Source organism: Myiozetetes cayanensis, unplaced genomic scaffold (genome assembly GCF_022539395.1).
Source record: "Myiozetetes cayanensis isolate MyiCay16 unplaced genomic scaffold, myiCay2020 scf36, whole genome shotgun sequence".
Lineage (NCBI taxonomy): Eukaryota > Metazoa > Chordata > Aves > Passeriformes > Tyrannidae > Myiozetetes > Myiozetetes cayanensis.
In genome coordinates, this window is record NW_026087588.1 from 356,904 (window position 1) to 384,434 (window position 27,531).

The following is a 27,531-nucleotide window of genomic DNA, read 5'->3' on the forward strand; positions in this document are numbered from 1 at the left end:
ATGGCCTGGATAGAGTCCTAACCTTGTTTTGGCTTCAAATGGGAGTTGGCTTCTCTGTAACTCAGCAGAGAAATGAGCTATATTCTTGACTTTGGTTATTGCATTGTTGGTAAAGGTGGACATGGGCTCCTGGAGTTCCCTGTGCTTCTGGCTGCCCTTGGGGGGGCAGCCAAAACCCTGGGACATCAGCACTGGTTTGCAACAAATAAGAATATCCCACCTGCAACTTGTTGGTGCCTGAATGTGGTGTCCCTGCTCTGTTCCCCAGCTGGACCATGACCTGAAGCACGCCCACGAGCTGCGCCAGGCCGCCTTCAAGCTCTACGCGTCCCTGGGGGCCAACGACGAGGACATCCGCAAAAAGGTGGGCCTGGAGAGGGCTCAGGGCACAAAATGCAGCTGAAAGGGAGGGACTGGCACCCTGCCAGCCTCGTGTTCCCCTCTGTGATGTAAAGAGGTTGAAAGGAGAAGGCTCCGTGTGTTACACTGATACAAACCATCCTCACGGTGGTGGGTCAGTCTCGCAATAGGTTGTCTTTCGAAGTGGTGTGGTCCTTGACTACTCATGAGAAATGTTGTTGTGGCATCTGAGTGATTTCTGAAATCTGTGTTCCGAGGGATAGAACACACCTCTGTTCTCATCCTGTCCTGTTACAAAACAAATGGCTTTTGAAAAATAAACCCTAGAAAGTCCAATCGTATTGGGAAGCAAGGTCACAATTTGTTTCCTGATTCTCAAGTGACCAAAGTCATAACAAAGTAGTTCGTGGTTCAAACATCACAGGAAAGAGAGGGGCTGATGGGAGCACTCAGAGTTAAAAATTCACGTGTGCAAAGTGGAGGGAACTTGAACAATGAATGATTAAAAGGAGCATTTTTTTAAATTAAGCGTGGACTTGCTGTGGCAGAGGTGGCAAGGAGGGGGGAGGCAGGAGAGTGTTCTGAGTTGATTTGTTGGTTAAAGGGGAAAAACAGAAGGCAAAAATGTATGAGCAGGAAAACACATGCTGAAAAGATAATATCAGAAAGTTTTATCAGTGAGGATCTACCGAATTCAAACCCATAAACTTCTCTTTTGTTGCTGTAGTTAATAGTGAGGATCCTTCTTTTACACTGTTTCTAATAAGCAATGTGTGTGTACATGACAAAGTTGATTTATTATACCAAATCCATCTTTCATCTGGGTATTAACTCCCTTTTATCCTGGTCTTAAGTGCTTGTGCTGACTATGTCTAAATATGACATGAACTAGAAGGTATTTTTTATCCACACAGATCTGTGGTCCGTAGTTTGTATATATTGTGTGCAACCACAAAACTCTCCTTAACTTTAATGTGGCATTAATGGTAATTCATGTATATATAACCCTCTTGTTCCTTGGTGATTAAAAGCAGCAGTGGAACATAGAATGGGGATTTTTTTTTTTTTTTGGAGTTGTCTGCAGATACAAAACTTTCCACTGAATCTGGGAGGAGAACATGACTGGCTGGTTTTAGCTGCAGTTTTTATATGCAATATCCCACATGTTGCAGACAAAAAGCCAGGAGCCCATAAATGCTCAGTGTTTTATTCCTTGCCATGAATTGCTCTGCTGCAGATCATTGAGACTGAGAACATGATGGACCGGATCGTGAACGGCCTGTCTGAGTCGAGCATCAAGGTGCGCTTGGCTGCAGTCAGGTAGGACCTGTTCCATCACTCACAGCCTTCTGTCTCCTGCTGCACCTGCCACCAGTCCTGCTCACATCCTAAAAGCTGATCTGAACTCATTTCTGCTGTTGGAAGATGTACTGGGGGAAGGGGGCAGTTACCCTGCACTAGTGCAGTATTTTCTCTTTGCTATTTCCTGGCACTTGCCGAACTCCAAGCTGAGTCCTTGTGCAGAAGCAGTGGATGTTTTCCAGCAGTGTCCATGTGGGAGTGCCTGTTTCACAGGGAGGGTTTCCTTTCCATTGCAGATGTTTGCACAGTTTGTCCCGTTCTGTACAGCAGCTCAGGACAAGTTTTCAGGATCATGCTGTATGGAAGCCTTTAATGAAGGTAAGGGAAGAGGAGCCAGGTCCCAGCAACTGCAGCTTCTGTGCCAGTAAAGCAGCACGTGGTGTCTGTTCAGATTACATACCTTGCTGTAGAACCATGATGGAAATTACCCAGAAATCAAAATTCCATGGCCTTCTCCTGAGACAGCCAGAAATCACTGAAAGCCAAGCAGCAGCAAAGAGAACTGTGGTTCATGCTTGATTTTTGAAGGGGTTTTTGTTTCCTTTTTTCATTTTTTTTGTTTTTTTTTTTTTTTTTTTTTTTGTGATCAGTGAGTGAAGAGAAGTTATCCCTAATGTTTACACAGGGCGCTAGGAGGACTAGATGCCCTTTAATTTCATGCCATCACTGGGTGACACAGTCCAGGTTTGGTCTGAGCCCTGCAAGAGAATTTAGAGCTGCATTTTCTCCTGCAATTCTCTACCTTGTAGATCTCCTTGCAGACTCTGTCACTGAAGCCCAAGAGCTCAGCAAGACCTTTAAAAAGACACATCTTACTATAATGCAATTATCCACAAGAATAAATGAGATCCAAGTGTGTAAAGTCTGTGTCATCTCTCATCCTGTAATGGGAATGGTTTGAATATTTTAACGGTTTGTGAAAGGCCAAACATCAAAATATCAAACCTTTATAAATGTAAAACAAAAAACCAACAGGATTGCTTGAAGAAGCACAACTGGCATGAAAGGAGAGCCAGGGGGAAACTACAAGTTGAGATGTCAGATTACTGTATAAATGCAGTTGCCAGCAGTTGTTAATTTTGATTTGTATTAAATAAGCTGAAGTCAGGAACTTGCATGTTCTTTCCAAAACGTTGGGAATTGCTCAGTTTAGGAATGGTATGTTCTGGTGCTGCGGGAGAACCTTCTTTTCTGAAGGGATGCTCTTGGGAAAATCTGTCACATTGTGCTTTGCATGAGGTACAGAGGTGTTGGGGAGGCTCCTCCTGGAGCTTCCTCTGCACATGTCCTTGGCAGAGCAGGGATTGTCCCCACTGATTTCTGCTAAATTGGACCTGAAAGCTCTCAAATCTGCCTTCTGTGAAATAATGCATTGCTCCAGCTTATCATGGGATGGGTGTCATTGTCTGGATCTGCATCCAAGCATCTCCTGAAGTGTGGAGTCTCAAAGTGCAGCACAATCCCAGGCATCCCATTTCACAGTAATCCCTTCCTTATCTCAGTTACCAGGATTCCTCTCCCCGCTTTGTGCCTGCAGGTTTTACAGAATGCTCCAAATGAAATTCTCGTAGTAGCATCTTCCACGCTATGCAATCTTCTTCTGGAATTCTCTCCAAGCAAGGAGGTTGGTATTTATTCAGGAACAGGAATGTTATACAAGGGTTCAGTAAGCATAAAGGTGTCTTGGTTGGCAGCCACTGCTTGTGCCATGTTACAGAGCTGTGATGGGAGACAGCCTGGCTCACTGATGGCTTGTGAATAACAAAAAAAGTCATGTGTACAGTGCTGTGACACTCAGTTGGGTTGAATAGGGAAATAGAGAATTTCTCTAAAGAAAAGAAGTAGACATGAAGTTTTGTCATTTCTTTTTTTACATGTAAAACATTATTATCTAAAAAAATCGTGAACAAGAAGAAACCAAGCTGTGATCCATTCTCTTGGAGAATTAGCACTGCTGTATCCTGAAAATGCTGGCACAGCAGAGTGTTATGTTGTTATTGTTCTCAGATGAACAGTACAGGATATCTGGTCTTGAGTTCTGCAGTGTCTGTATTTCATACAGGTCATACCCACACATCAGCACTTCATAGCAAGGGGACAGTTCCCCAGGTCTTAAATGTGTTTCAGTTACAGAAAACACGTGCAGGATTGTGCTGTCTGTGGGACCCTGCAGGGCACTGTGGGTTGCTCGGTTGATCTTGGTGGTGTCAGTCATGTCTGGGAGACAGAAGTTCGCTACAGTAATGCCCAGCACAGTTCCCTGGCCCATGGGCATGGGCTTTCTTGGTCAGTCTGCAGGGCACAGCACAGTGTTTCCACTTCAGATTGGACTGAAATACTGATTTTTCTGTTGGGATAATGGTTCATGTCAAAAGCACGATGGCCAAAAGAAAACACTGATTGTGCAAGATGAAGGAATATTTAGATTTGAAAGCCTCTCTAAGCCACCTGATCTTCTTTCATATCCATGTCCTGTCATTTAAAGATGATATTACAAGGGTTTGTATTTCAGTCTGGTCGTGAAGAAGTCTCCAGTTTTCTTTATTATCCTGAAATTTTATTGACTGATTTTAACTCAACTTGAATTTTTTCATAAAAACCTATTATTAATTGTCATGAACATGGGCTGTGGTGTGGCCAGTTCGTGGGATTGCAGTGGACGTGTTGTAAACTCAAGATATAAGCAACACATTTTTATTATATTTTATTATATATTTGTGTATCTTGTATTTGCATTTTCATATATGCAATTAGTCTAGTGTTTTAAAGCTCTTTTTTTTCCCCCTCTTGTAGCCTATTTTAGAATCAGGAGCCATAGAACTTCTATGTAGTTTAACACAGAGTGAGAATCTTGCCTTGAGAGTGAACGGCATTTGGGCTTTAATGGTGAGTAGAGCACACTGATGGAATTCTACTTGGGATTTAGCTCCTTAAAATGTTTGGGAATTGTAACTTAAAGAACTTGTCAGTTGTCGTTAAAAATAAAGTAGCTGAAATCTGGCTTGTCTTTGCATTGAACTGCAGAAGAAAAACAGTATCAGCCTGGAACACTTCATCTGTTAGTGAAGTAAAATAAATTCTTCAGTTCTGATATCAGTTTTGTTGCCAGGCTCATTCAGGGCAGCAGTTAAGAAGTGTCAGTAGCCTGCCAGGGGACAAATAAAAGCAGGTAATAACCAGGTCAGCTGTAAGACTGAGTGCAGATTGAATCCACTGTGTATCAGTTGCTCAGAAATGACAGCCTTTGCAAGATCAGTTTAGGACCGATATATTCCTGCAGGGAATAGTCTCCTAAAAGAGCGAAAGCCCCGGTTTAAGGTAAGAAATCGGTGAAGAAGTGTCTGTCTCTTCCAGAACATGGCATTTCAAGCGGAACAGAAGATCAAGTCAGACATCCTGCGAGGGCTGAGCACAGAGCAGCTGTTCCAGCTGCTGTCTGACTCCGATGTGAATGTTCTGATGAAGACGCTGGGGCTGCTCAGGAATCTTCTCTCTACTCGCCCAGTAAGTAGAGCTGCAAACAGCCCTTCTGGAAGCTGATCACACATGCAATAAATGCAACACATTCCTTGTAAGACAAGTTACTTTTTGGTGTAAGATTCATGTTCAAAATCTTGCTAAAACCCGAAGCCTTTGGATTTATTCAAACCTCTGCAACCAAATGTACAAATAAGTGTAAGGAAACGTTTGAAGAATTCTCTAGATCCACAGAAACACTGTCATTATTACCAAATGCAGAGCTAGACATTTACACTGATGTTCAATTCCACTGCCTTTCAGCAACATAGTTCTTCTAACAGTTCCTCTGTGAGTCAGACAGTTACTCTGTTGAGTCAGTGTGTGGAGAGGTCCATATCTTAAAGATGCTTGTGTTTCTTCTTTCTTGACCCCTGAAATCCTTGTGTTCTTACCCAGCTGTATAGCTAGTACTGGCTCTGTGAATGTGACTGGGGGGACTGTGCACTTACAAAATGCCTCCGTTTGTTCTGCACCCTAAAATAAAATGGTTTGAAAATGTAAGCCCGTGAATTGTTTTTGACAGGGAGAAAGAGATATTGGTGGAGGAAAAGAAAGGGGTAATCCCCTGTGAAAAATGGAGGGAAAACATGCAGCAAACATTTGGCAAGCCAACATTTTTGTGGGGGTGGGGGGGGAACCATGAAGCCTCTTCTGTGCATTTATCATGTATTGTGTTTCTGTCATAAAAAGGTCACTGCAAAAAATCTTCTGATGGTTGTACTCGTTGAGTCTCAATATGCTTCATAGAAAATTAGCTCTGCCTAATGTGAAAAGATATTTAATAACCAGTCATTCATTAAATTGACCCTGAGCTCTTCACAGCACAGTCTCATTGTCACTTAAGGTGTTTTTCATCTGGAACTCTGTGCCAGCTTCACCCACTTCCTGTGCTATGTTTTAGAGTCAAAACCCAGCCATTCTCATTCTCTACCCAAAACTCACTCATGCAGCAGCTTTCCAAGGAAATCTCATTATTAGCGATTTTAAGAAGTCGCTGGAGCCTTAAGGAATTGTGATGTGCCATGTGCTGGTCATCTCTGGTGCCTGTTTGCTGTCACCCTTGAGGCTTGGGATCATTTCATCCAGTAGATCTGGTTTATCTTTTTCTGGTACTTCTAATGATGGTTTCTATTCTAGTGTAGGTGTGTCATCAGATGGCCTTTTCCCTGTGATCCTGTGCACTTGGGACAGTTTCCCCAGACATAAGCAGTGCACATGGCTTGTTTCTCTGCTCTGTCTCAGGCTTTGGAAATGTGGATATCAGACCTGGTCACTGTTCCTGTAAGAGTAGCAAATACCAGATAAGAAGCAGCAGTTTTCTTACCCCTCTCTGATATTATCCCCCTGTTACCAGAAGAGAAGGGATAGTTTCTCACTGCAGCATCATTCTCCAGCAGGAGTCAGTCTCCAGACTGGCCTCTGTCCAAGTGGGAAGCCAGTGCCTTCCCTGTGGGTGACAGGGAAGTCACAACCAAGGCCGGTGTGATGCTCTCGCAAACATGACCAGGATTCACATGAAGAGCAATGTTATGAAGTGTTCCTGCTGTGATAAACTCCTGGATCTGGGAGAGCTCTCTAGGAGCTGGGCTATGTGTGCAGTGTTGCTGCTCTTCCCTTAGGGATTGAAGTAGGAATGTGCCTTCTTTGGAGAGTTCAACTAAACGTGTTCCCTCCTTGCTTTGGCAGCACATAGACCACATAATGAGCACTCATGGGAAGCAAATCATGCAAGCAGTGACCCTCATTCTGGAAGGGGAGCACAATATAGAAGTCAAAGAGCAGGTACCTTTTTTGTTTTGTGTTGTATTGGCAGATAAAATCTAAGAAACAGCAAAGAATGATTCCTGTTCCCAATGTGGCATTTTTGTTTGGGGTTGTGATGTGCTGTGAATATTTTACTGAGGTGTCAGATGGATAACTTGAGTACCTGCAAGAATGCTTTTCTTTCTGATGGATTATGACAAAGGTGTTCGAATGGAATTAAAAATTTTTTTGTAAATGTAGGTTTGGTAAAGAGGAGGGTGCTGGATGTGAGAGCAGAAGAATTAAATGAGGAAGTTGCAGGGCAGGAAGGGGGGGACAGTAGGAAGAGAACAGAGGCACTAGCAGGGGAGGAGCAGGAAAATGTGGGGAGGGACCTGCCCTGACAAATGAAAACTGAAGAAGAGCAGAGGAAAGGCAGAAGGAAAGAAATGACCAGTAAGGAACAACATCCTGGATTGGTGCAGTGTAAGGGGATCCTTTTGCAGGGACACCTCTGTGGGGATGCTACAGCCAAAGTCAGAGCACTGATGAGCAGAATTTGGCTGCTTAACTCCTGTGCCAGACAGGACAGTCACTTGGAGAACCCTGTTTCTTCCTTATGTGGTGATGAAGAATGGGGGCAGTGAAAAGCTGTGGGAGGTTCCAGAGGATTTCCTTGGCTTAGGGTGGATATGGACAACAAACAACCTGGCAGATGGGTGGGCAAATACAGCTGGTCTAAACCTCTGCTCCTGGAGAATGGGTTGAAGGCAGACAGGCCTTTGATGGTGATTTAAGTGCAAAACTAGCAAAGAACATCCCTGCAAACTCTTCATAGCCAAGCAAGGTCAGTGACACCACGGCTCTGAGACAGCTGAGGGTTAACCAGCTGTGTCTTTATCAGTTCTCCCTGATAAAGCTCTGGTGACAGGAGTGGCCTTTAGTGTAGCAGAAGGTTATTTACCTTGCCAGGCCTCTGGGAATTATTTTGGAGGAGGATCAGCATAGCTGAGAAATACTCTGGGAAAGGGCCAGGGATGGATATGGCCTTTGGAGTCTGGGGCCTTTATCCACAGAGCATTTCCTTGGTCCCTGGGGTGCAGCTTGCTTTTCTTTCAGCACCAAACACACATGCAGCCCTGCCTGTGTGCACACAAGAGCCCATATTTCCAGCAGGACTCCCTGCCTGGCTCCTCAGGATGTAATTAGCAGCGTGGCACCTGCAGGTGCTGACGGGAGTGCAGTGCAGCTCAGGCACACACTGTACCAGTGCTGGTCCTGCTCAGTGCCCTCCCTGCATGTCCAGAACTGAGGGTGAAGTTCTTCCACAGCTCTTTGGGAAGGAACTTGTTGAGCATCTCCTGGTGCCCCTGAGAGCCAGGGGAGCTGCCTGTGCCCATCAGTGCCATCTGAAGGCAGTGCCAGCATGGGCCAAGGTGCTTCTGGGGAATTCTGTGCGATGGCTCCTCTATTTTCAGGAAAAAAGCAGCTGCATTAGTGGTTTGAGTTACCTCTGCAAGCAACAACTGTGATTAGACTTGTCAAAGCCAAATTACTCCTCTGCTAGATCAGCAGAGAGGCCTCAGTCCCTCCTGTCCCTGGCCTGCAGAACTAGATGGATATGGTTGGATTTTGCTGTTGGTTTTTCCTTTCCCCCCAGCCCCTGATACAGAACAGACTGCTTTGTATTCCAGGGTAGTCAGTCTCTTCTATATGCTGCGGATTTCTGTGAGAGACAATTTTCCTCATTACAAGGAATTAATGAATGTTGCTTTTCATTTTAACATGGCAATGAGTGTTTCTGGCCAGGGCTGTTCCCCACAGCTGTTGCCTCCTTGGCATTGGCCCCAGATGGAAGCAAGCTGGAAACTCCAGATTAAAGATATTAAAACTAATTGAAGGAATTGTTTGTCAGAGTTCAGAGCTGTCAGGGAAGCTGTATAAATCATGGGATGTGATCTGTGGCCAAAGAACTTCCTGGTTTTTCTCTCTTTCAGACATTATGTATCCTTGCCAATATAGCAGATGGCACAACAGCAAAAGAACTGATTATGACCAATGATGACATCCTGCAGAAAATCAAATACTACATGGTAGGGGCGGTTTCTCTTCAGGGTTTTATGTTGGTCTTTTGCAGGAATGAGGAGAGGAAAGTGCTTTAGGATTTTGTTGTATGAATTCTTCACTGTCATGCACTTCACTTCCAGGAACCCACTGGTGATTCAGAATTCCTGGGGTGCAGTTCTGTGTGCCAGAGGGGTACTGAGGAGCTGATTAAAAGGAAAAGGCAGTGGTTGTTTCCCATAAGAATGTTACAGTGACTTCAGCAATACCAAATCCACAAAATATTTCATGACCTTGCAAAAGGCATATCTTGCAGACGTCAATAAATAATGGGAAGGAAGTGACTGAGCACTACTCAAGTGCTTGTATTATGGCCCTGTCTTTGGTAGAAGTTGTAGATAAGAGTTAGTCCCAGCTTTGCTCCTGTAGTTATGACAGGATGAATGACAAAATCAAGGTCTTACGAAATTCTCATCTAAACTTGAGTTCTATTTTTCTCTGTTTAGAGTCATTCAAATGCTAAACTTCAGCTTGCTGCCATGTTCTGTATATCTAATCTCATATGGAATGAAGAGGAAGGTAAGAAAGCCTCATTATTAATGCATAGACAAATTACTAGCCTGGTCAAAAGGCTTTTGTTGCATAGTAATCAATGTTTGCAATGGGATCCAAGGTGTAATGGGAGCCATCATTACAGGGGGGAATGGTCAGGACATTGGAGAGAGTTGTTCTGGAGGGGGACAGAGGGACAATAAACAGGAGCTGGAGAGTCACACAGTGGCAAGTTTTCATCTGCAGCATTTCTGTGAAGTCTTGAAGAGGTTGTGGGAACTCATTGCCTGAAGGAACAGGTCCACTGGAGAGGATAAATGGATTAGAAAGGGGATTTGTTGCAAAGAAATTTTCCTCAGCATGGATGGCTTGGGCAGTGAGACTTGAAACCAGTCAAAGGATTTGTGGGTGGAACTGGAAGGAATTGGAGAAGGCATCTGGGGAGGAGAGTCCTGGCCTGGAAGAATGGGAGGTCACCAGGAGGGTGCTGAAGGTGCTGCTGTACAAAAGATACAGCTGTGGGGAGAGGTGGAGAGGGCTCAGAAACACCTCCAGTTAAGTGTTCTCTGCATCCAAGTCCTGGGAAATCAGAGAGATGAGAATAAACCAACTCAAGCCAAACTTCTTACCTTAGGATAAAGATTTTTGCCTTCAAAATTTTCTCTTCTCTGAACATCTGCACAGGGGTAAGAGGAAAAGGAGCTGGACATCCTGGGGAGTGATGGCTGTGCCCTGAGCTGTTCCATACCCCTCCTCTAGGCTGGTTTCTGCTTCCACTCCTCCCTCCTGTCCCACAGACATGCGGGGTTGGTGGTGTTCCCAACAATGGGCTTTGTCGTTGTAGGTTCACAGGAACGCCAGGATAAGCTCCGAGACATGGGAATAGTGGATATTCTACATAAACTGAGTCAGTCATCAGATCCAAATCTGTGTGACAAGTGAGTATAGAGAAAAAACAAAAGAGGTGATGAAAGGGAAATTTGTGCTTATGATTACAGAAAAATTCCCCAGGAAAACTGTCCATCCTTGCACTGAACTCTGCAGGGTAAAAAGAAATGGCGATGAGCCCTTATTTAAAGAGCAGGCTTTGTATTGCTCAGGAATAACAAATTTTACCGAAGTTCTAAATAATATAAAATAACTACACTTAAAATCTTCTGAACCAATGGAGAGTCCTCTCTGAAATCTCACTGACACACAATATTTGTGTAAACTTGGACTACTGACAGAGTTCCACAGAGAGTTGGAACCATTGTCAACTAACTCTATGAATCAAAAGGATAATACAGGATCATCACAGCTATTAATCTCATCTAAATTCTTTGAAACTAACTAAGCTCAACGATAGCCTTGCATGTACATGTTCTGTTGCTTCTGTTTAATACCTACACAGATCATCCAGCTGCTTCCCAAGAAGGAACAGAAACAGTTCAGGATAATTTCTGTGGGTTTATGTTTACTCTTTGCAGTTATCCCACCTACAGTTAGTAACGATTCCTATTTCTTCCACAAACTAAAGGAGACGATATGATTTTTGGAAGAAGTCACACACAGACAACACAACTCAAAACTGTGCATTGTTTTAAATTGCATTAAATTTGGGGTTCTTGGTTTTATGAAAGATGTGCAGTGTTCTTAGACATTTTTGCAGTGAAGTTTGAGCTTCTCTGTTTGAATTCTGTGGCAGAGTATCAGCACTGAAGGTGATAATCAGGAATATATTGATACCCACCTCTGCCACACCAGCCCCCTCCATGAGCTAATATGAGTTGTGATCACAGCAGGAAACTTGGAAGGAAAAATAAATAATCCTCCTCTGAGCTGGAGAAGTTGGAAGGGTCTGTCAAGGTCCCAGTAGCAGGTTGGGGGCTGTAGGGGACAAAGGAAGAGCAAAACCTCTCACTTCAAGGGGGAGGAAGCCCTGAGTCAGCTGAGGTGATGCAGCTGTAAAGCTGTAAGACCAGACTGCTGGGAGGTGTGTTTTTCTTAACAAAAATGTTGCACAATGTTAGATCACATCAATTCTAGTATTAGACTGGCTGCTGCTTCTCTTCTCCCTCCCACCTCACTGGATGGTTTTGGTGGGGCCAAAATTCCTGATGGGATTCCTGACAGGGCTGCTGTGCTTCTGGTGTGTGCTGAGTTATGACAGCTCTGGGATTTCTCAGCTCAAAGACCTTCTCCTGCTGCAGGGTGTGACAAAGTCAGTGCTCTTCACTGAGTGCTGCTCCGCAGGGGTTCTGTAAGGTGTGGATAATGCACACCCTCGGGCCCCTCCATGCTGGGAAGAGCCTCACTTTGGATTTGGGGAGATCACCTGATTTTTAGGTGCCAGGTGGGTTCTTCAGCAGTCACAGCCCACACGAGCAGTCGTGCCTCACTGCCACATTCCTCCAGACCTGTCCCCTCCCTCCCCTCCTGGCACAGCCTGTCCACGAAGCCAAACCCTGGTGATTAACAGGCTGTTCCTTCCTTGCAGGGCGAAGACAGCACTCCAGCAGTACCTTGCATGATCAAAGACTAACTGAATCCATGGACACCCCTCATGTCTCCTTAAGGAACAGCAGGAGATTCTCCTGACTCCTTATATTTGCACAAGTCACCTTGGGCTGCATTTTTCTCAGGTGCAGGGAGCTGCTTTGCAGAAACAGTTCAAATGATCAGGTCTCCGGTGCACTTGAGAACTTTCTTGAGGTAGTTTCTTTACTCAGAGGACTCTCGGGGGGTTGTTTTGGTTTTTTGGGTTTTTTTCCTGAGCTACCTGGACTTTGGATAGAACAATCAGTCATTGTTTTCCTTTTGGGCCTCCAATTTTCTGCTTTTGCTGCAGCCTGTGTGTGTGGGTGTGTGCTTGGGTGTGCGTGTGCTTGGGTGAGTGTGGGTGAGTGTGAGACCTCACTTTTGGTTTTCCTTTTTTTTTTGTGTGAAAATCTTTTTCTACAGGTTTTCAAGGGTTAACCATTGTTTGCTGTACGAATACTTCAATGAATTATATACAGTTTGAATGAAATGTTATTTAAAAAAGAAAAAAACCAAACTGTTGTATCCCATAAAGTTTATTTTGAATTTTGAACAGATGAATGTTTTTAAGTAAAATATATGCATTTCTGAACTTCAGCTTAACTTACATTATACTTCCTTTTTCAAGAGAGAAATAGAGGGAGACAGTAGACCCCAAATTCCAAGCAGCACGTTCTGTACTGACAAGATCAAAGAGTTCTTTACTACAACACAAGGTCCCTGGTACTGATGACATGCTCAAATCCATGCAATGGGTCAGCTGGATTGGGTTTCGGTTTCTTTACATGTCTAGAAGACAAGCTCATACTTCAGGGTTAGGATTACTGTTGGCTTTTCTGGGAAGGAGCAGGTGGCTGCAGGATCAGCAGGAATAAGCTTTGCTTTCCTAGCCAGGAACTTGCTCAGCTAATTGCTGAAGGATTGGCTTGTTCAGGGGAGAAGGATTTGCTGATCACTGGTACCAGCAGAGCAAACTGTGTGGTGCAGAATTAACTCAGCAGAGTGCAGAAGGAGCTGCCAAGCAGTGGTTAAGGGATTGCTTTTGTTCTGCTTCCTTTGCCTCCACAAAGAGTTAAGTGACTTCCAAATCATCTCCACAAAGGATCTGCTGGGAGCATGAGGTTTAGGGGAGGGATGGAAAACCCAGGGCTTTGGTTTGGTTTTGTTTTCTGGCTCGGCAGTGTTGCTGCAGGTCCCTGTACATAGGCAGATACACTTGCATGGATTTAGGTTCCTGGATAACGAGGATGGGGTTGGACTGAACCTGGAGGCCTTGACTGTGCCTAGGACTGTGCCTGAGCTGTGGGGAAGCAAACACGAGTGCAGATCGAGACTGGGGGAGGTTAGGCTGGCATGGGAGAGCCCAGGGCTTTCCCAGCAGGTGTGCCTGGAGCAGCAGGGCAGCTGAACCCTTGGGGTTCAGCTTAGCCCATGGTTAAGCCAGACTCTCCAGACACTGTATGTGCACAGCACTAACAGGCACTAGGGATGGCAGCTGATGTCATAACCAAATCTTTATTCTCCTACGCTGAACTTTAGGGGGGCTGCAGCAAGAAGAGAGGTCTGAAACTTTGCTAACCAATTTTGATAAGTATCTAAATCTTCTGTTTCTGATCAGAAGGTCAGATTGTGACAGCCTTACTTTTTTTCCAAGGTAACTACTTGTGTCAGAAAATGTGACCGCAGTTGGGCCTGGCATTTGAATGTGCTGTGTATCAATCACTGTTATCACTTGGTTGCAAAGGACGATATCTACATTTCATGTAACTTCTTCCACTCTCAAAGACAAATAAAAGTGAGCACCTGACACTTTTTCCCCAGGCATTGCAGTAAGTGACTGGCAGTTTTTTAACGTCCTTCTGCCAATGTTTCATGATGGACTTTGGGGGTTGAACAAAAGGGAAAGTAAAAGTATGTGAGAGCTTGTTAAATCTCAGTACCTCAGAAGCAAAGTCTTGTTTATAAAATTGAATCAAATATATTTTTGCTTGAACTGAGAAGGAAGTTCTGAGGCAGGTGTTGTAAATGCAAAAGTGTTCAACGTGCTGCAGTTGCACTTCTGTGTTTGTTTAGGAGCTCAAATTCTTCTGTACCTCTTCTCTTCCTTCCCTAACTCCCATTCCTAAAAGCAAATCTGAGTTCGATTCTATAGAACTTCGGTGCCTAAGGTGTTCAGAAAAAAGGTGAGTAAAAGTATCTCTGTACAAGTTTTGAGGTGGTTTCCTACAATTCTGCCAGAAAAACTAAAAACCAATGCTCAGACAATCTCGTTGCTGCATGAGAACAGTTGAAATTTTCCATGGGTGTTGAGAGGACAAAGTGTTGGATGAGAACATTTTTACATTCAGTTAAGCTTTGTGAATAATTTTTGATGTTGCTATAGGTATGTACAAAAAGAAGAATACTGTAAATAAAGAGAACTTTACCAGAACATGGAGATTTTTCTCAGCTTCCTGGAGAAATCCGAACTCTCTGTGCCAGCCCCTCTACAGCCTGAGGGTCACAGTGGTAACAGACTTTGCTGGTCACCCAGAGCTTTCCCAACTTAAAGAGGTGGCAGCAGCCTGTGAATGCCAGGGTTCTTTGCAGAACCAAAGCAAAGTTTGTCTGGACAGCATGTGAATCACCAGGATTTCTGCTCTTCTTGTGCCATTTCTCTGCTGAAAACCCATCCTGATGAATTTTGATAAGTATGTCCTCTCTTTATGTCTGGGTCTAGTGCTGGGAGTCCCTATGGCAGAAGTTACACCTGCCAGCAAAGTGAATTTGGGACAGGAGCTGTCAGACAAGTGGGACCCTTGGCTGCTCCCCATCACCTTCATCCCACGTGTGGACTATCTGTCCCCTACAGAGAATCCAGTGAGACACAGGTTGGCTACTCCAGTCACAGATGTGCACTGTGGCAGTGACAGAAGCCAAATGACCTGCTTAGAGCAACCTGTGCCAGGACCTTCCTAAGGCAAACATTTTACATTTGTTAAAATGTATTTTTCCAGACTTTACCCATGGCAGCAGAAGCTGTGTCTCCCCAGAACTGCTGAAGCAGTGACATGACAGACAGAGGAATAACTGAGGGGGGTGAAATTAGATTCTTGAGTAGAAATGGGTTGTCTTTGGTACTCCTGAAATGTGAGAGGTGTCAATGTGCAGGATTACAGTGGTGCTTGAAATCAGCAGGGCTCTTCTGCAGGCTGATTTCAGCAAAAAGAGACATGCTGGGGGCACTGATGTACCAAAAACTGAACCCCCAGTACTGCGGGACAAGATGCAGCACAGCAAGGTCTGCCCTGGAGCCCAGGACCCCATGGGCACAGATGGGGTGAGCCAAAACCTGGGAGGGGCTGGGCACTGGCCCTGCTCTCTCTGCAGAGAAGGGAAAAAACAACCAGCCTGAGCTGTGCTTGGGGCTGGGACAGCAGGTTATCCCCTCACTGAGCTGTGCTTGGGGCTGGGACAGCAGGTTTCCCCTTGGTTGGGTCTGCATCCCTCACTTTGCTTTGAGCCCCCAGTTTAGAAGGGACATGGGATAAGTGGCAGGGTGAGTGGTGGAGGGGGTAGCTGGGCAGGTGTGACGGGCACAGAGGAGGCAGAAAGGCCCCAAGTGCAGCTGCTGCTGGAGGGTTTGTTCCAGGGGAGACGGAGCTGACCTTCCCGGCTGGAGCAGGCGCGGAGGAGGGAACGGGGCGGGCTGGGCTGAGGTGCTGCCATGGCAGCCTTGGGGCCCTGCCAGCTGGACACAGGTCCTGCCAGGCCCTGCTGGGCCCATCCCCTTCTCCCACCCTCCAGGCGAGGGGGACAGGCTGCTGTGTCTGGGAGTGAGCGCCAGTTCAGGCCCTGCAGCACCTCGACTCTGTGAAGGTAAAAGCGAAGTTGTGCCCAGATTTTGGGTGCTGCTGAGCCACCCCCTCTCCCTGCAGCAGGGCCAGGGTGCTGCTGTGGGTGCTTTGTCCTGGGTGGAGGAGCAGAGCCAGGTGAAAAGCTCTCTCTGTGGTGCAGGTTGCCCAGCAGTTGGATCCACGTGATTAGAGGTCGTGGGCAGTGCTTTGTACCTGGACAGCTGCTCACAGGACCCCGTTCCTGCAGAGGGATGGCTGCAAAGAAAAAGGAGGTATTGCTGCAGGTCAGTAGCAACCAGGCTTTTGAAAGACCTTGTAAACTCATAGTTAAGTGCAAAGGATGAAATTCAGTCTGGAGGTATCTCAGATTCTGCTGGCAAAGCTCTACTGTGAGGTCCTTGGGGTGGAAAATGTTCCTAAAGGCAGGTGGGAACCATGGGGAGGCCTGGCAGGTCAGATCTGCCCCTTGTCAGAGCTGTGGGGCACAGGGAGGTGGTTGTGGGGCTGCAGGTTGTGTTCCAAGCTGTTATGGGCTGGCACAGATTTTGCTGCTGCCAGGGATCAAAATGCATCTATGTTTCATGGGATAATTGCTCAGAGGACATTGAGAAGTAGGGAACTGGGGAAGGGGGAGGTTCTCCCGAGCAACAAACGTCACTGAACATCTCTGACCAGGTCTCATATTCAGAAGGCTCCCTGTAAAAGTTAGGAGGCAAGAAAATTCTGAGGGTGAAAAACCTCTTTCAAAGTGATGTGCAGAGGAATTTTTCCTTGTTTACACTGCACAAGTGACCTAATGATGCTTTATAACTACTGCATGGGGAAAGAGGGGTTCTGGGAGTGGTTCACTATGAGAAAATGTTGAAAACCCAAAGTGGGTTCTGAGGGTCTGCTTCAAAATTTAAAGTTCGTTCAGTCTTCACAAGAGAGAAATAATGGAAGAGGTTATGGGCTCTCTGACCTTGTTTGTTCACTGTTGGGATTGGAAAATATGAACATGTGTACTAAAGGAAGAGGAGCTCTCTGTTACGGTAAGAATGTGACTGTTGCTGCTTGTCCAGCTCAGTTCCTGAGTAATGAGGAACACCAACCACCCTGTGCCCCTTGAGCAGCCAAGGCAGAGCTGGGGCTGGGGCTGCACAGCTCTGGTTGTTCACATCTGCAGATGAAAGCTGAACGTTGGACACCACGGGATGTCCTGGAAAAGCTCTGGTTATGTTAGAGAAGAGCCAAGCCCAAGCAGCCTCAGGACTCCCAAATTAGCAAAGCACCTTGGAGGGTGCCAGCAGTACTGGAGTCCATGGCTGAACTCGTTATCAGAAATTATTGTCATCAACCATTTGGACTCACTGACATTCTGTGAAACACCCTGAGCATGGTCCCGCTCCAGAACAATTAAATATCTGAATTCCGCAAGTGTTATCTGAAAAACTAGGCTTGGGGTCATGAACAGGCTGAACAGGCAAACAGACAGAGGTGTTTGAAAAGCTCCTTTTCCCTGAGTGAGAAAGGTCCTGGAGAAACTGCCCTGGTGATATCTCTGAAAACCTGTGAGAGGCCACTGGAGTCTCCACTCTTGGAATTCTTTACTATGGGATTTTAGCAGCTCTTCAATCCCCGTTGGTGTTAATTATGGTGAAATAATTGCCTTGTAGCAACTTCCTGTCTTCCATTGTAGTCTAAATGTAGTTGGGATTGATGAGACTGGCTGAGGAAGAAATTGGGAATCCTCATTGTTCTGGATGAACAAAACCAGATCTTCATTTCTCAAGAAGCCCTTTTTTTTATTAACTTGCTGTGTTTTCTAAGCACCTACTGAGGGGCAAGTCCTGTAAGATGGGGAAGATGCTGAAGATTTTTCCCTTTCTAATCACAGTATTGGAAGTGTGGGATAATACAGCACGTGGCACAGTGTATGGAATTGTCTGGGGCATCCTTGACAGGGTAAACCCCTGAGCAAGCTGATCTAACACTGAGCAGGGCATTAGGTGAAGAACTCCACAGATCCCTGTTCATTGTGTTTTGGAAGTCTTCAGATACAGCTGGGAATTCAAGTGAGGGCTCAGCCCCCCTCAGTGCCCACACATCCCAGGAGCTGTGTTTTTACTACTTTATTTGACCAAGGCTGAAACCTCTGAAAGTAGCACAGCTTGTGTGCAGGGCAGGGGAGAAGCTGCTGCTGGAGGATCACCTGCCTTGTGAGTCCCTGTGATGACTGGGCTGAGCTGGGTGTGGGAAAGGGAGGCTGTGGAGCAGTACCCAGTGCTGTAGGACAGACCAGCCCACCCTGCTGCTCTGGGCTCCTGTGGGAGGGCCCTGCTCAGCTGGGTCCTGCTCTCAGATCTTGCTGCATGGCCCCACCAGGAATTGGGTTGCCAGAAAAGAAGGAGAGTACCAGGAAAAAGCTGAGATTGTAATGGGTGTTTCACAGCCTTTGCCCTGTAGGTGACAGGGTCTGGTGGGTTCAGCTGCAGCTCTGGGCAGTCACACAGGCCCTGGCTGTGGGTCTGGGCTCCCAGTTTGGGGAGTCAACTCTTGGCCTTTCTGCAAACCGAGTCTGGGGCCCCCTGGCAGCCACTCTTCCAGTAGTGCCCCTAAATGAGGGAGAGCTTTCTCCTGGCTGGGTGCTGCTGCCTTTTCATCTGCCTTTCCCTGGACCTTGTGAGACATCGTGCCCAGTTGGTCAGAGGATCAGTCAGAAGAGTTCCCTGAGTGCTCAGGTAACTCCTCTTCAGGCAGATGTGTCCCTCTTGAGCAGTTTGTCCAGATGTTTGCAGCAACTGGGTGGTACCTTTGGACTTACTGTTGCTTTTACTGTGTTTTTACATTTTCACACAGATGAATATCACTAGCCAGGAGCTTTGGGAAGAAATGCTGTGTCTCAAAGGACTCATTGGTAAGGGTTTGGTCAGCTCACTGGGTTGCTCTTGTTCTGTGTTTAGAGGACCCCAGGACTGTTATGAATTATGAGTGTTAAGGATGTTTAGTCAGTCCCTCTGTTCCTCTTGCCAAGAATGGAAGGAAGAAATACTCTAACAGAGGTGAGACAAGTTGGAGGTTGTAGTCCTCTTGTGGGACAGCTGTCATGCAATCCAAGCAGTGCTGGTCCAGAAGCTTCCGGAGTGTCCAGTCCAGCCACTGCTTGGAGCAGGACTGTCTCCAGCAAAGGAACAGCCCTGGTTCCCAAGGGTGCTGTAAGGCTCATGTGCTCTCCCTCTGCAGCAGTTGTCCCTAGAAAATCTGGTCCCTCTCAAAGGGCAAAGCCATGTCCATGTTGCTTTTAAAGGCTCCTCCACATAATTATTAGCTTGATATTTTACAATGTGATTTCATCCTCTGACCCAGCATCTCAAACCTGCCAAGGGTAGGACAATTTCCACCTCAGAGTTGAATCCATTCAGTTCTAGTGTTTGGTCTATTGGTCTGTGTCTAAACTGATCCATTTTCACCTCATTCTCACTCATTTTCCTGCTGACAGTTGTTGATGCGTTTCAAGTCTGGTGTGGCCCGTGCAAAACAGTAGTGGATCTGTTCCAAAAAATCAGGAATGAAGTTGGCAGTAATCTCCTGCATTTTGCTGTGGTAAGATCTCATTTGACATTGCCTGCAGTACCCAGTCCTCTGCAATCAGCAGGGGCCTGAAGGCTCAAAACTAACACAGCCTTGAACACCCTCCTGTACCACTGAGACCAGCCCTGCTTTGGGCAGTCTGGGACCACAGCCCTTCAGAGGTCCCTCCCTACCTCAGTCCTGCTGGGATTCCATGTGTAAGTGCCTTTCCTGGCCAAAGGCAGCTCTGGATTGTGGAGAGAGCTAAGGGCAGGGAGGTTTCTCACAGCTCAGCACTCCTGCTGCTGCCTCTGCTGCCACCACAGCTCCTCCCGCCACTTCTCTCCTCATGGACAAGAGGCCCCCATTTCATTTTCCAGCCTTTTTCTGTGGGATTCACCCAGGCAAGCTACTGGGAATAGGCATCCCTGTCCCAGCAGAGCTGCTGTTCCAGCTCCTGCAGGTGATAACTGTCTGCTTCTCATGTCACTGCTGCTGAGCTGGCACTTGGTTGTGGCCCTGGCTCTGACCAGTGTCACTCTGTCCCCAAAACCCACCCTGGAGGTGTTTCCCTGTGTGTGGGGTGAGGACCAGCCAGCTGAGGGGGCTGAGTCCAGGCACCTGCTTCCCTGTGGAGCAGAAATGCTTTCCTAGAAACACCTGTTCTTCTTCCCCCTTCTTTCAGGCTGAAGTTGACTCCATTGATGCTCTGGAAGGATACAGAGGACAATGCCAGCCTGTCTTTCTGTTTTATGCTGTGAGTGAAAATGTTTTCCCAGTAGCTGCACAGCAACAAACATGACCTGCTGGTGGGGACAACTGGCCTTTTGGAGGGATATTATTTCTTTAATGTGTGAGGAGCAAATTTTATTTGCTTTGTATCTGCTGGTGATCAAGTGCTGTGGGGGTTAAAATATAGTCAGTGTGTTGCCCTGTGGGGTCATCAGGTTCAGCCTCCTGCCTGTGCAGAACTTCACTCCTTTCACAAGCTGCTTTGCTTCATCATAAGGCTGATGAGGAACCACAGAGAAGGTTGTTCCAAAGCTTCCCTCTTGTGGAGCAGAGCAGCTCTGTCAGGGACGAGGGCCTGGTACATAATGCTGTGGGTGATGTGCTGCTGTGGGGATTTCCAGAGCCCAAAGAGCACAACCTGAGCACTGACTGACTGATTTGCTTTCCACACCTTGCAGGAAGGAGAATTAGTGGCTGTTGTAAAAGGAGTGAATGCACCACTGCTGCAGAAAACCATCCTGGAACAGCTGGCAGGGCAAAGAAAGGTTTTAGAACATGGAGGAGAGCAAGTGCTGGTAATCAGTCAGGTATTTAAAACCTTAAATAGCTGTAGATGTGCACATCAGAGGAGAGGTTCAGCTCCCCAGGGCCAGCACAGCTCTAAAGCAGAGTTCCTTCCTTGCAAAAAACCCCTCCCCAGCCCAGCCAATGTGCTGAGCCACTGCCACAGGAGCTGGCTTTTTGTGTGTGCTCCAAACTACTGACATTTCTGAGGAACCAAACTGCCTTACCTGTGTGTGACCTGCTACACTGAAGGCATCTCAAAGACTGCAGGCTCCCTCTGGTGACGCTGGCTGTCCTGTCCCTGGGAAGGCTTTCCCCCAGCTCCTGGTCAGCTGACTGAGAGCTCAGCAGGTGACCCTGGACAGGCAGAGCCTCTGCTCTCCCTGCTGAGCCGAGCCTGGCCCCGAGGGCAGCAGAGGGCTGATTCCTGCTCAGGTGGAGGTGGGAAGGGGGGCTCTGCCTGGCAGGGGCTCACCTGCAGGGCAGGAGGACACTCAGGACCTTCCTTGCTCATGGACACGCTCTTGCAGATGGAAGACAGAGCCCTCTCCGAGGAGGAGGGAAGCACAGCTGCTCCGCAGGGAGCACAGCGGGAAGGCCAAGCAGGTAAGGCAGGGACAGTGTGGGATGCTCTCTGTGCCTTTGGTAAGTGCCTCTGCTAAAGCTGGAACCTTCAGCCTGGTTCAGCTCTGTGGGACACCAGAGGGAGGAGGATCCCTGCACTGGCAGCTCAGCACGTGGGAGTGTCCCCTTGGATCCCGCGTAAGACACCAGGGTAGCTTGGGTGTCTGATATCCTGAAACTCAGTATTTATCCTTCCAGTGTGTGTTTTATTTTACATTCGACCCCCCCTCACCTTCTGGCCTGGTGAGGGCTCTTTGGCTTTGTTCTGTCTTGAACACAAACACTGCAATAGCTCCAACAGTTGCTAACCCTCCCCGCTCCCCGCCAAGGTGGTTTTTAAAAGAAAACACAAACCCTTGGGCACCAAATATGGGTACACCAGCTCCTGCCTTGTTTAAATTGGCCACCTATTCCCGAAGGCTTTGTCTCTGGTCCCAAAAGGGACATTTTTATTAGGCTTTGCTGGGGCACGTCTGCAGCCCGGCGCTGTGCACGCCGAAGCCCGGGAGTCGCCGCAGAACCCGCCGGCTGTAGCCGAGGCCGGGGGGTGCCGGGGGGTGCCTCCTCCCTGTGCTCATCACTCACTTTGTCCCTTTCCTTCTCCCGGAGACTGACGCGCCCCCGGGCCCGGGATGACGGCCGGCAGCGTGGAGGAGACGCGGGGTTTGCCGATAAATAAAAGGATTAGCGGGCAGCGCCGCTGGCTCGGTGTCGCTGTGTCCCTCAGTGTCCCCCGTCCCGCAGCCGCGCGGCCCCTTTAAGGCGGGCCCGGGGGCGGCCCCTCGGCGCTGCGGCTGCGCGGGGCGGAGGCTGCGGACGCGGGTTCGAGTCCCGGCGGTGCCGGCCCGGCCATGGCTGCAGTCCCGGAGGGAGCGGAGCCCGAGCTGCCCCCAGAGCCGCCCGTGCACCGGCTCAGCGTGGCCGAGCTCGACCGTGAGCTGGACTCCCACAGCGAGCTGGTGAGGCGCGAACCGCCGCCCAGGCGGCACGGCCGGGCCGCGGGGGCTGCGCCGGCCCGCGCGCTCCCGCAGGGCCCGGAGGCCGCTCAGGGAGAAGGGAGCGTCCGGTCCGGGCCCCTCACACAGCCGGGAGAGAGAGAGGGTCGGCGGGGTGGTCCCTCAGATGGGTGTGAGGGAGGGTCGGGGGTCCCTCGCACAGCCCCGAGCGGGGGTCGGCAGGCGGGTGGTGCCAGCCTGCTCTGTGCCGGTTCAGGGCTCTGCCCAGGGCTCTGCCCCGTCACACCAATTTCACGGTCTTCGCCTCGTCTAAACAAACTACAACCCCCCCAGCTGTACGTGGTGGGTGCCTAGCGTAGCAAGTGCATCGTCGGTCGTTTAACTTCTCTTTTACTGCAAAGCGCCTGATAGTGCAGTAGCGTCTTTATTGTCAGAACATGAAAAGTCTCACACGGCCTTCACGGAGGAAATACCCTCATTCAGCCAGGTGAAACTGAGCCCTCAGCTCTCACCGGCCTCTCCGGGCAGGGGAGTGTTGGCAGGAGTGTCTCTTGTGTGGCTCCTTCTAATTATTGTTTACTTAAAATAAAGTCTGGAAGGTGGAGTAGGCAACCTAAACTCAATCTGTGGTTTCTGCTGTACAGATCGATGATAAAGAATTCGACATCCCTCAGGTTGATACCCCCCCCACACTGGAGAGCATCCTGAATGAGGTGAGTGACTGTCGGGCAGGGAAGGGGAGGCAGCACAGGCTCCTTTGGCTCCTTTCTTCTTGTGGTTTTCCAGGGAAATAAAACCGTGTAGCTTCCCGATGTCCTGGTACTGATAGCTGGTGAAGCGCATGCTCAGTTGAGTAATTGCTTTATAGTGTGGGACGTAGAATTTTGGGGGTTTTTTTCAGTTAAAGTATCCACAGCTGCAACACATGAAAGGTTTCCAATAAGTCTAAGTACGTTCACCTGTGGATGTGGCCAGTCACCTGAAGCCTACGCAGTCTGTTAAAGGTATCAAACAGGTGTTTTTAGCTAAGAGTAATTGCAGAGTTTCTGGGTAGTTTTTAAGTTGTGAGAGAAGGTGAGAACTAGATATTTAGTCCCCTGGCAGGAGCAATGAACTGTCTCAGGATCTGATGTGACTTGTAGTACCTTGTAGGGGAGAGCTGTATGTCTCACTTGTATCTAACTCCATGTATTTTTTACAGTAGGTGTGGGACAGTATGATCCCTCAAAAGGAAAAGAAGAGCTTTGAAGTAAAGATTAACTCAAAGAAAACAAGCTTTTTAACAAAATGAGGAAATTGCTGGCTGGATTTCCTTTTCTCCTAGAGGGAGAAGGAGCCTGGGAGGGCTCATAGTTCTTTGAAAAAGCTGCGTTAAAAATACAGGTGTAAGGTGTCCTGAACAGATCCAGACTGAGAGGAGTAGTAGGGGTATTGTACAGAGGTGTGTCCTGTTTCTGCTGGAGCCTTGGGTGATGGAGCTGGAGGGAACTGAGTAAATTTGGGTGATACCAAAGGAGATGCAGTGACAGCCGTGTCAGAGGAGTAGAATGCAAGTCTTAAACCCTGAGAGGTCATCATGAGAAAAGTGTAGGGCAGTCCAAACAAACACAAAGTCTTACTCCAGTGCTGTTGATCGCAGTTACACACGGGATGGAAATGACTGGTAAAGCATCTTCTGAGAAGGATTTTAGCGGAGAGCAACCTGTCTGAGCCAAAAAGGCACAGGTGCCGTGGAAGAGGGGATGTTCAAAGGGCACAGAGCTGTAAGAAATGAGGGGCACCTGCTCTGCTTTTCTGCTCCTTTGGCATCAGCTAGGGTGTTGTGTTTGCTCTCTCTGGCTCTGTGAGGAGACAACATGCACCAAATTAAGAAGACATCAGGGAAAATGGCTATTTGATAAATACTGTAATAAAAAATTCCAGGCTAAGGCTGAAAGGAGAAAGATACTGCCAGCAGAATAGCACAGAGCAGAGCAAAATCAACTCTCGAAGCAGCTGGAGGGACTGCTGGGCTCTTAGTGCCACTTGGTGAAGGGCTGGAGTAGATGATGATAATTCTAGGCCTTCTCTTGGCTATTGGGAGACTTGAACACAGCTCAGTTAAAGGTCAGTTTAAGTTTTGATGGAGTAGATAATATCTGGGGAAAGAAGATTTAGTCAAACAATTTTCTCTCCAGCCCACTCCTGTGATTGTTGTGAACTCTGGAAATTGGTTCTTCCACAGAATTAGTCCAGTGAAGTAGTAAATAATTCTGGGGTTTAGATATGAGACTGTCTCGTCCTTTCCTTGATTTTTTTTTTTTTTTAGTTGAATTTGTGCTATTTCACTTGCTGGTGTTTCAGTGGTGGTGGTGTGTGTTTGGAACACTTAGCAAGCTGTGGTGATTGTGTCCCCTTAGACTGATGATGAAGAGGAGTCTTTCGTTCTGGAGGATCCCTTTCTCCTGAGCGTCGATAACGCGGACGCGCACTCCTACGACACGTCGTCCGTGGCCAGCTCTGACAGTGGGGACCGCTCGCACCTCAAGAGGTACTGCAGCCCCACCCCTACACGTACAGCCCTTCAGACCAAATCCTCCTCTGTTTGGCAGATCGCTGTCACTCCTCCAGGCCCATGCAGGCAAAGGTGGGATTTGTTGCTGCACTGAGGGCTGGCCTGGTTGAGCAATAAATGCTCAAATTTTGTGGGAGACAGAATATTTTATTTTCTCTGAGTTTTAATGAAGTCTTTGTAGTGCTGAACCGTGATGACTTTAATGAAAATCTTTCAAAGGTGTGTTGGATCTCCAGAGTCTGCCAGCGGCTGGTGGTTATTTGTGAAAGGCAGGCGCTGTCGCTCCTTTGAGTGGACTGCTGATGTTGACATCCAAAATGTGGTAATTAGCTCCAGGACTGTTGACCTATCTTGTTAATTACTGCAGGGAGGGCCTGAGCCACTCCCATGGCTGCCTCGTGTGCCGTGGGAAGCTGTGGTTGTTGCACAAGCAGTTGCACAGGATATAAACACTCTGAGTCTGGTGGTTTCTGTTGCCCTATGGTGGTGTATGGACTCACTGTCTCTTCTTTTTTTCCAAGATGATGCCTTATACTGAGAGAAATCTTACCTGGCGTGGCTTAAACGTTTTCAGTACAGAGTAGGCAGAAGAACATGGAAGTGCTACTGTCATTTTGAATGAGGCTGGTTGCCATTGTTATGGGTCTTTAGCCATAATATTAACAACATATTTCTTCAGCCTGTGTGTGAACTCCTTATTTGTGCACCTCTGAAGAGATAAGAAACCCGTGTTTCTGCTTAGTTTGGGGAATTTGGCTCTCTGGTGAGGAGCATCGCAACAAAATTGCAATTTTCCTGGGGGGATTTTCCCCTGCAATGGTTGCTGGAGTGCACCAGTGCTCTTCAGAAGTAACTGTTCCTGCACATTAGTTAGTTTTAAATGGTGCTGTGTCCATAAGCAGAAGCACTTAAGCTTTCATATCAGGTCAGCTGTGTTTTAATTGAAGGTTATTTAAGCATGCACCCAGTTTTCCTGGGGGTCTGTGTTCTGCTAAGGAATCTCTTCCAATTGTTTATTTTTGCTTCGATACTCACAGACTGAAACTTCTGACTCACTGAAAGACTCATTAAAGAGCTCAAGACTTGCTTTCAGGCTTTATTATTAAATTCTAAGGTTTGCTTGAAACTGAGCATTTGTTTGAAGAACAACTTACTTTTCTCTGGGAGATGAGTTAGACCCAGACTGTGCAGGCACAGCAGGCTTTGCTCATAATCCCAGGTTTCATCTCAGTCTGGGGCCCCAAGAATAAGAATGGGAGCTGCATGTTACAGGTGCATGCAGAACTGACCTGCTGCTTTAGCTGGGGCCTAGGCCAAGCACCAAACTTTTATTGATGCCTTTGATTGATTTCTTTTTCCTTAGGAAGAAAAAGCTCCCAGATTCTCTCTCACTTCATGGATCAGTGATCCGGCTCTCTCTCCTGAAGGGAATTTCTGCCCAAATAGTGTCTGCAGCAGTAAGTGTTGCCTTCTGGTCACATCCACGACGAAAAGCTTGAAACTCTTTTGGTGTGTAGGGGTGTGTGATCTCCTCCCTCCCCCTGCTCTGGGTAGTACTGGGTAGTTCTGGGTAGTACTACCCTGCTCGGGCCATAAACTGCTGACTAATAGTCCCCAGGCAGCAGTGGGTGAGGGATGAGCTGACTCAGGGCAGCAGCGATGTGGGAGGTGCTCCTGAGCACTGATTTCTGTTGCTGGGTGTCATTAAACCTGGTGACAGGTGTTCCATTGACAGGTCTGCTCAGTGCCTGCAGCAGGCAAAGGACACAGGGAACTTGCTTATGGAATTACAGGAAATGCTTCCTCTCCCTGTCTGAGCACTTTTCCATCCCTCTGGATATTTCTATCCAGTGGTTCCCTCAGCTCTGCCTGCCCTGGTGGGACCATGAAAATGCAGCTGGTGTTGATTTTGCTCCGTGTTGTAGTTCTGATAATTAGAGGCATGCACAGAGTTGTGCCTCCCTCACTCATGGCTTCTCCTGTTTCCCCAGGACAAGGTGGATGCTGGCTTGCCCACTGCAATTGTAAGTACTCCCACACTTTCCAAGGCCTGTATGCTTAGTTTTCATGCCAGTTTGTTAAAGCAGTGGTTTAAGGCACCTGATAATGAATTTCAAAGAGGAGGGGCATGAAGGCTCTGTTTCCCTGGGGGGAGTGCCCAGCACTCCCCTGTTTTTATCTCTTCCCCAGGGCTCCTGAGCAGAGCACCCAGCCTGTCCCCATCTGCTGGGCACACTGAGTTTCCCTGGGTGTTTCTTCCCTACCAGTTATTGCTCTGACTCCTCACAATTTCTTATAGAAACTTAAACTGAAGTGCTCCACGTGATGGGTCAGCATCCCTTTGTCTCTCACGTGTCTGAAATATGTCCTTAAAATACAAATTTGTCACTAAAAAAAGGATATTCCTGCTTAGCAATTTGAAGTCAAGCATGTTAATTAAAATATGTCAGAAGTGAAGCTGCCTGTAGGTAAATGAGAAATGTTTTAAGGAGGTGAAGTGCAGGAAGTGTTTGTTCTGTCTTTGTGAAATAAGTTTTGATTGTATTACAAAGAAACTAAAGATGTGCTTGGTCACTTTGACTGTAGTAGCATCAGT

General features: G+C 47.4%; 3 protein-coding genes across 10 annotated transcripts in view; all 3 read left to right on the plus strand.

Moving 5' to 3' along the window:
• ARMC8 (armadillo repeat containing 8) overlaps positions 1-14,551 on the plus strand; it is a 62,675-nt gene extending 48,124 nt beyond the window's left edge. For all 4 annotated transcript variants that reach the window (XM_050328046.1, XM_050328048.1, XM_050328049.1 and 1 more), the window contains 11 exons: positions 269-364; positions 1,598-1,680; positions 1,959-2,040; positions 3,260-3,346; positions 4,516-4,608; positions 5,077-5,226; positions 6,928-7,023; positions 8,982-9,077; positions 9,555-9,627; positions 10,445-10,538; positions 12,080-14,551. In XM_050328046.1, coding sequence (XP_050184003.1) covers positions 269-364; positions 1,598-1,680; positions 1,959-2,040; positions 3,260-3,346; positions 4,516-4,608; positions 5,077-5,226; positions 6,928-7,023; positions 8,982-9,077; positions 9,555-9,627; positions 10,445-10,538; positions 12,080-12,113 — 984 coding nt within the window. In that variant the 3' untranslated portion in view covers positions 12,114-14,551. The remainder of the gene's footprint in view (positions 1-268; positions 365-1,597; positions 1,681-1,958; positions 2,041-3,259; positions 3,347-4,515; positions 4,609-5,076; positions 5,227-6,927; positions 7,024-8,981; positions 9,078-9,554; positions 9,628-10,444; positions 10,539-12,079) is intronic.
• Positions 14,552-15,860: 1,309 nt separating this feature from the next.
• On the plus strand, positions 15,861-22,109 carry NME9 (NME/NM23 family member 9). Its single transcript, XM_050328086.1, has 8 exons — positions 15,861-15,978; positions 16,117-16,240; positions 18,795-18,852; positions 19,435-19,538; positions 20,191-20,262; positions 20,696-20,824; positions 21,332-21,407; positions 22,035-22,109. The coding sequence occupies exons 2-8, from the start codon at positions 16,208-16,210 to the stop codon at positions 22,037-22,039; spliced, it is 477 nt and encodes a 158-aa protein (XP_050184043.1). The 5' UTR covers positions 15,861-15,978; positions 16,117-16,207; the 3' UTR covers positions 22,040-22,109.
• A 131-nt stretch (positions 22,110-22,240) lies between these two features.
• VPS8 (VPS8 subunit of CORVET complex) overlaps positions 22,241-27,531 on the plus strand; it is a 65,753-nt gene continuing 60,462 nt past the window's right edge. For all 5 annotated transcript variants that reach the window (XR_007630334.1, XR_007630335.1, XM_050328058.1 and 2 more), the window contains exons 1-5: positions 22,241-22,384; positions 23,026-23,094; positions 24,781-24,911; positions 26,299-26,392; positions 26,927-26,959. Coding sequence is in view for 3 of the 5 variants with exons in the window: in XM_050328058.1 (XP_050184015.1) it covers positions 22,277-22,384; positions 23,026-23,094; positions 24,781-24,911; positions 26,299-26,392; positions 26,927-26,959 (435 nt within the window). In the remaining 2 variants the exon portion in view is untranslated. The remainder of the gene's footprint in view (positions 22,385-23,025; positions 23,095-24,780; positions 24,912-26,298; positions 26,393-26,926; positions 26,960-27,531) is intronic.

Excerpts from the sequence above, each read along its gene's own strand:
- NME9 (XM_050328086.1), top strand. The coding sequence starts at position 16,208 with ATGGCTGCAAAGAAAAAGGAGGTATTGCTGCAG. Across the intron at positions 16,241-18,794 it reads AAAAGGAGGTATTGCTGCAG|ATGAATATCACTAGCCAGGA; the intron begins GTCAGTAGCAAC and ends ATTTTCACACAG. Across the intron at positions 18,853-19,434 it reads GTGTCTCAAAGGACTCATTG|TTGTTGATGCGTTTCAAGTC; the intron begins GTAAGGGTTTGG and ends TCCTGCTGACAG.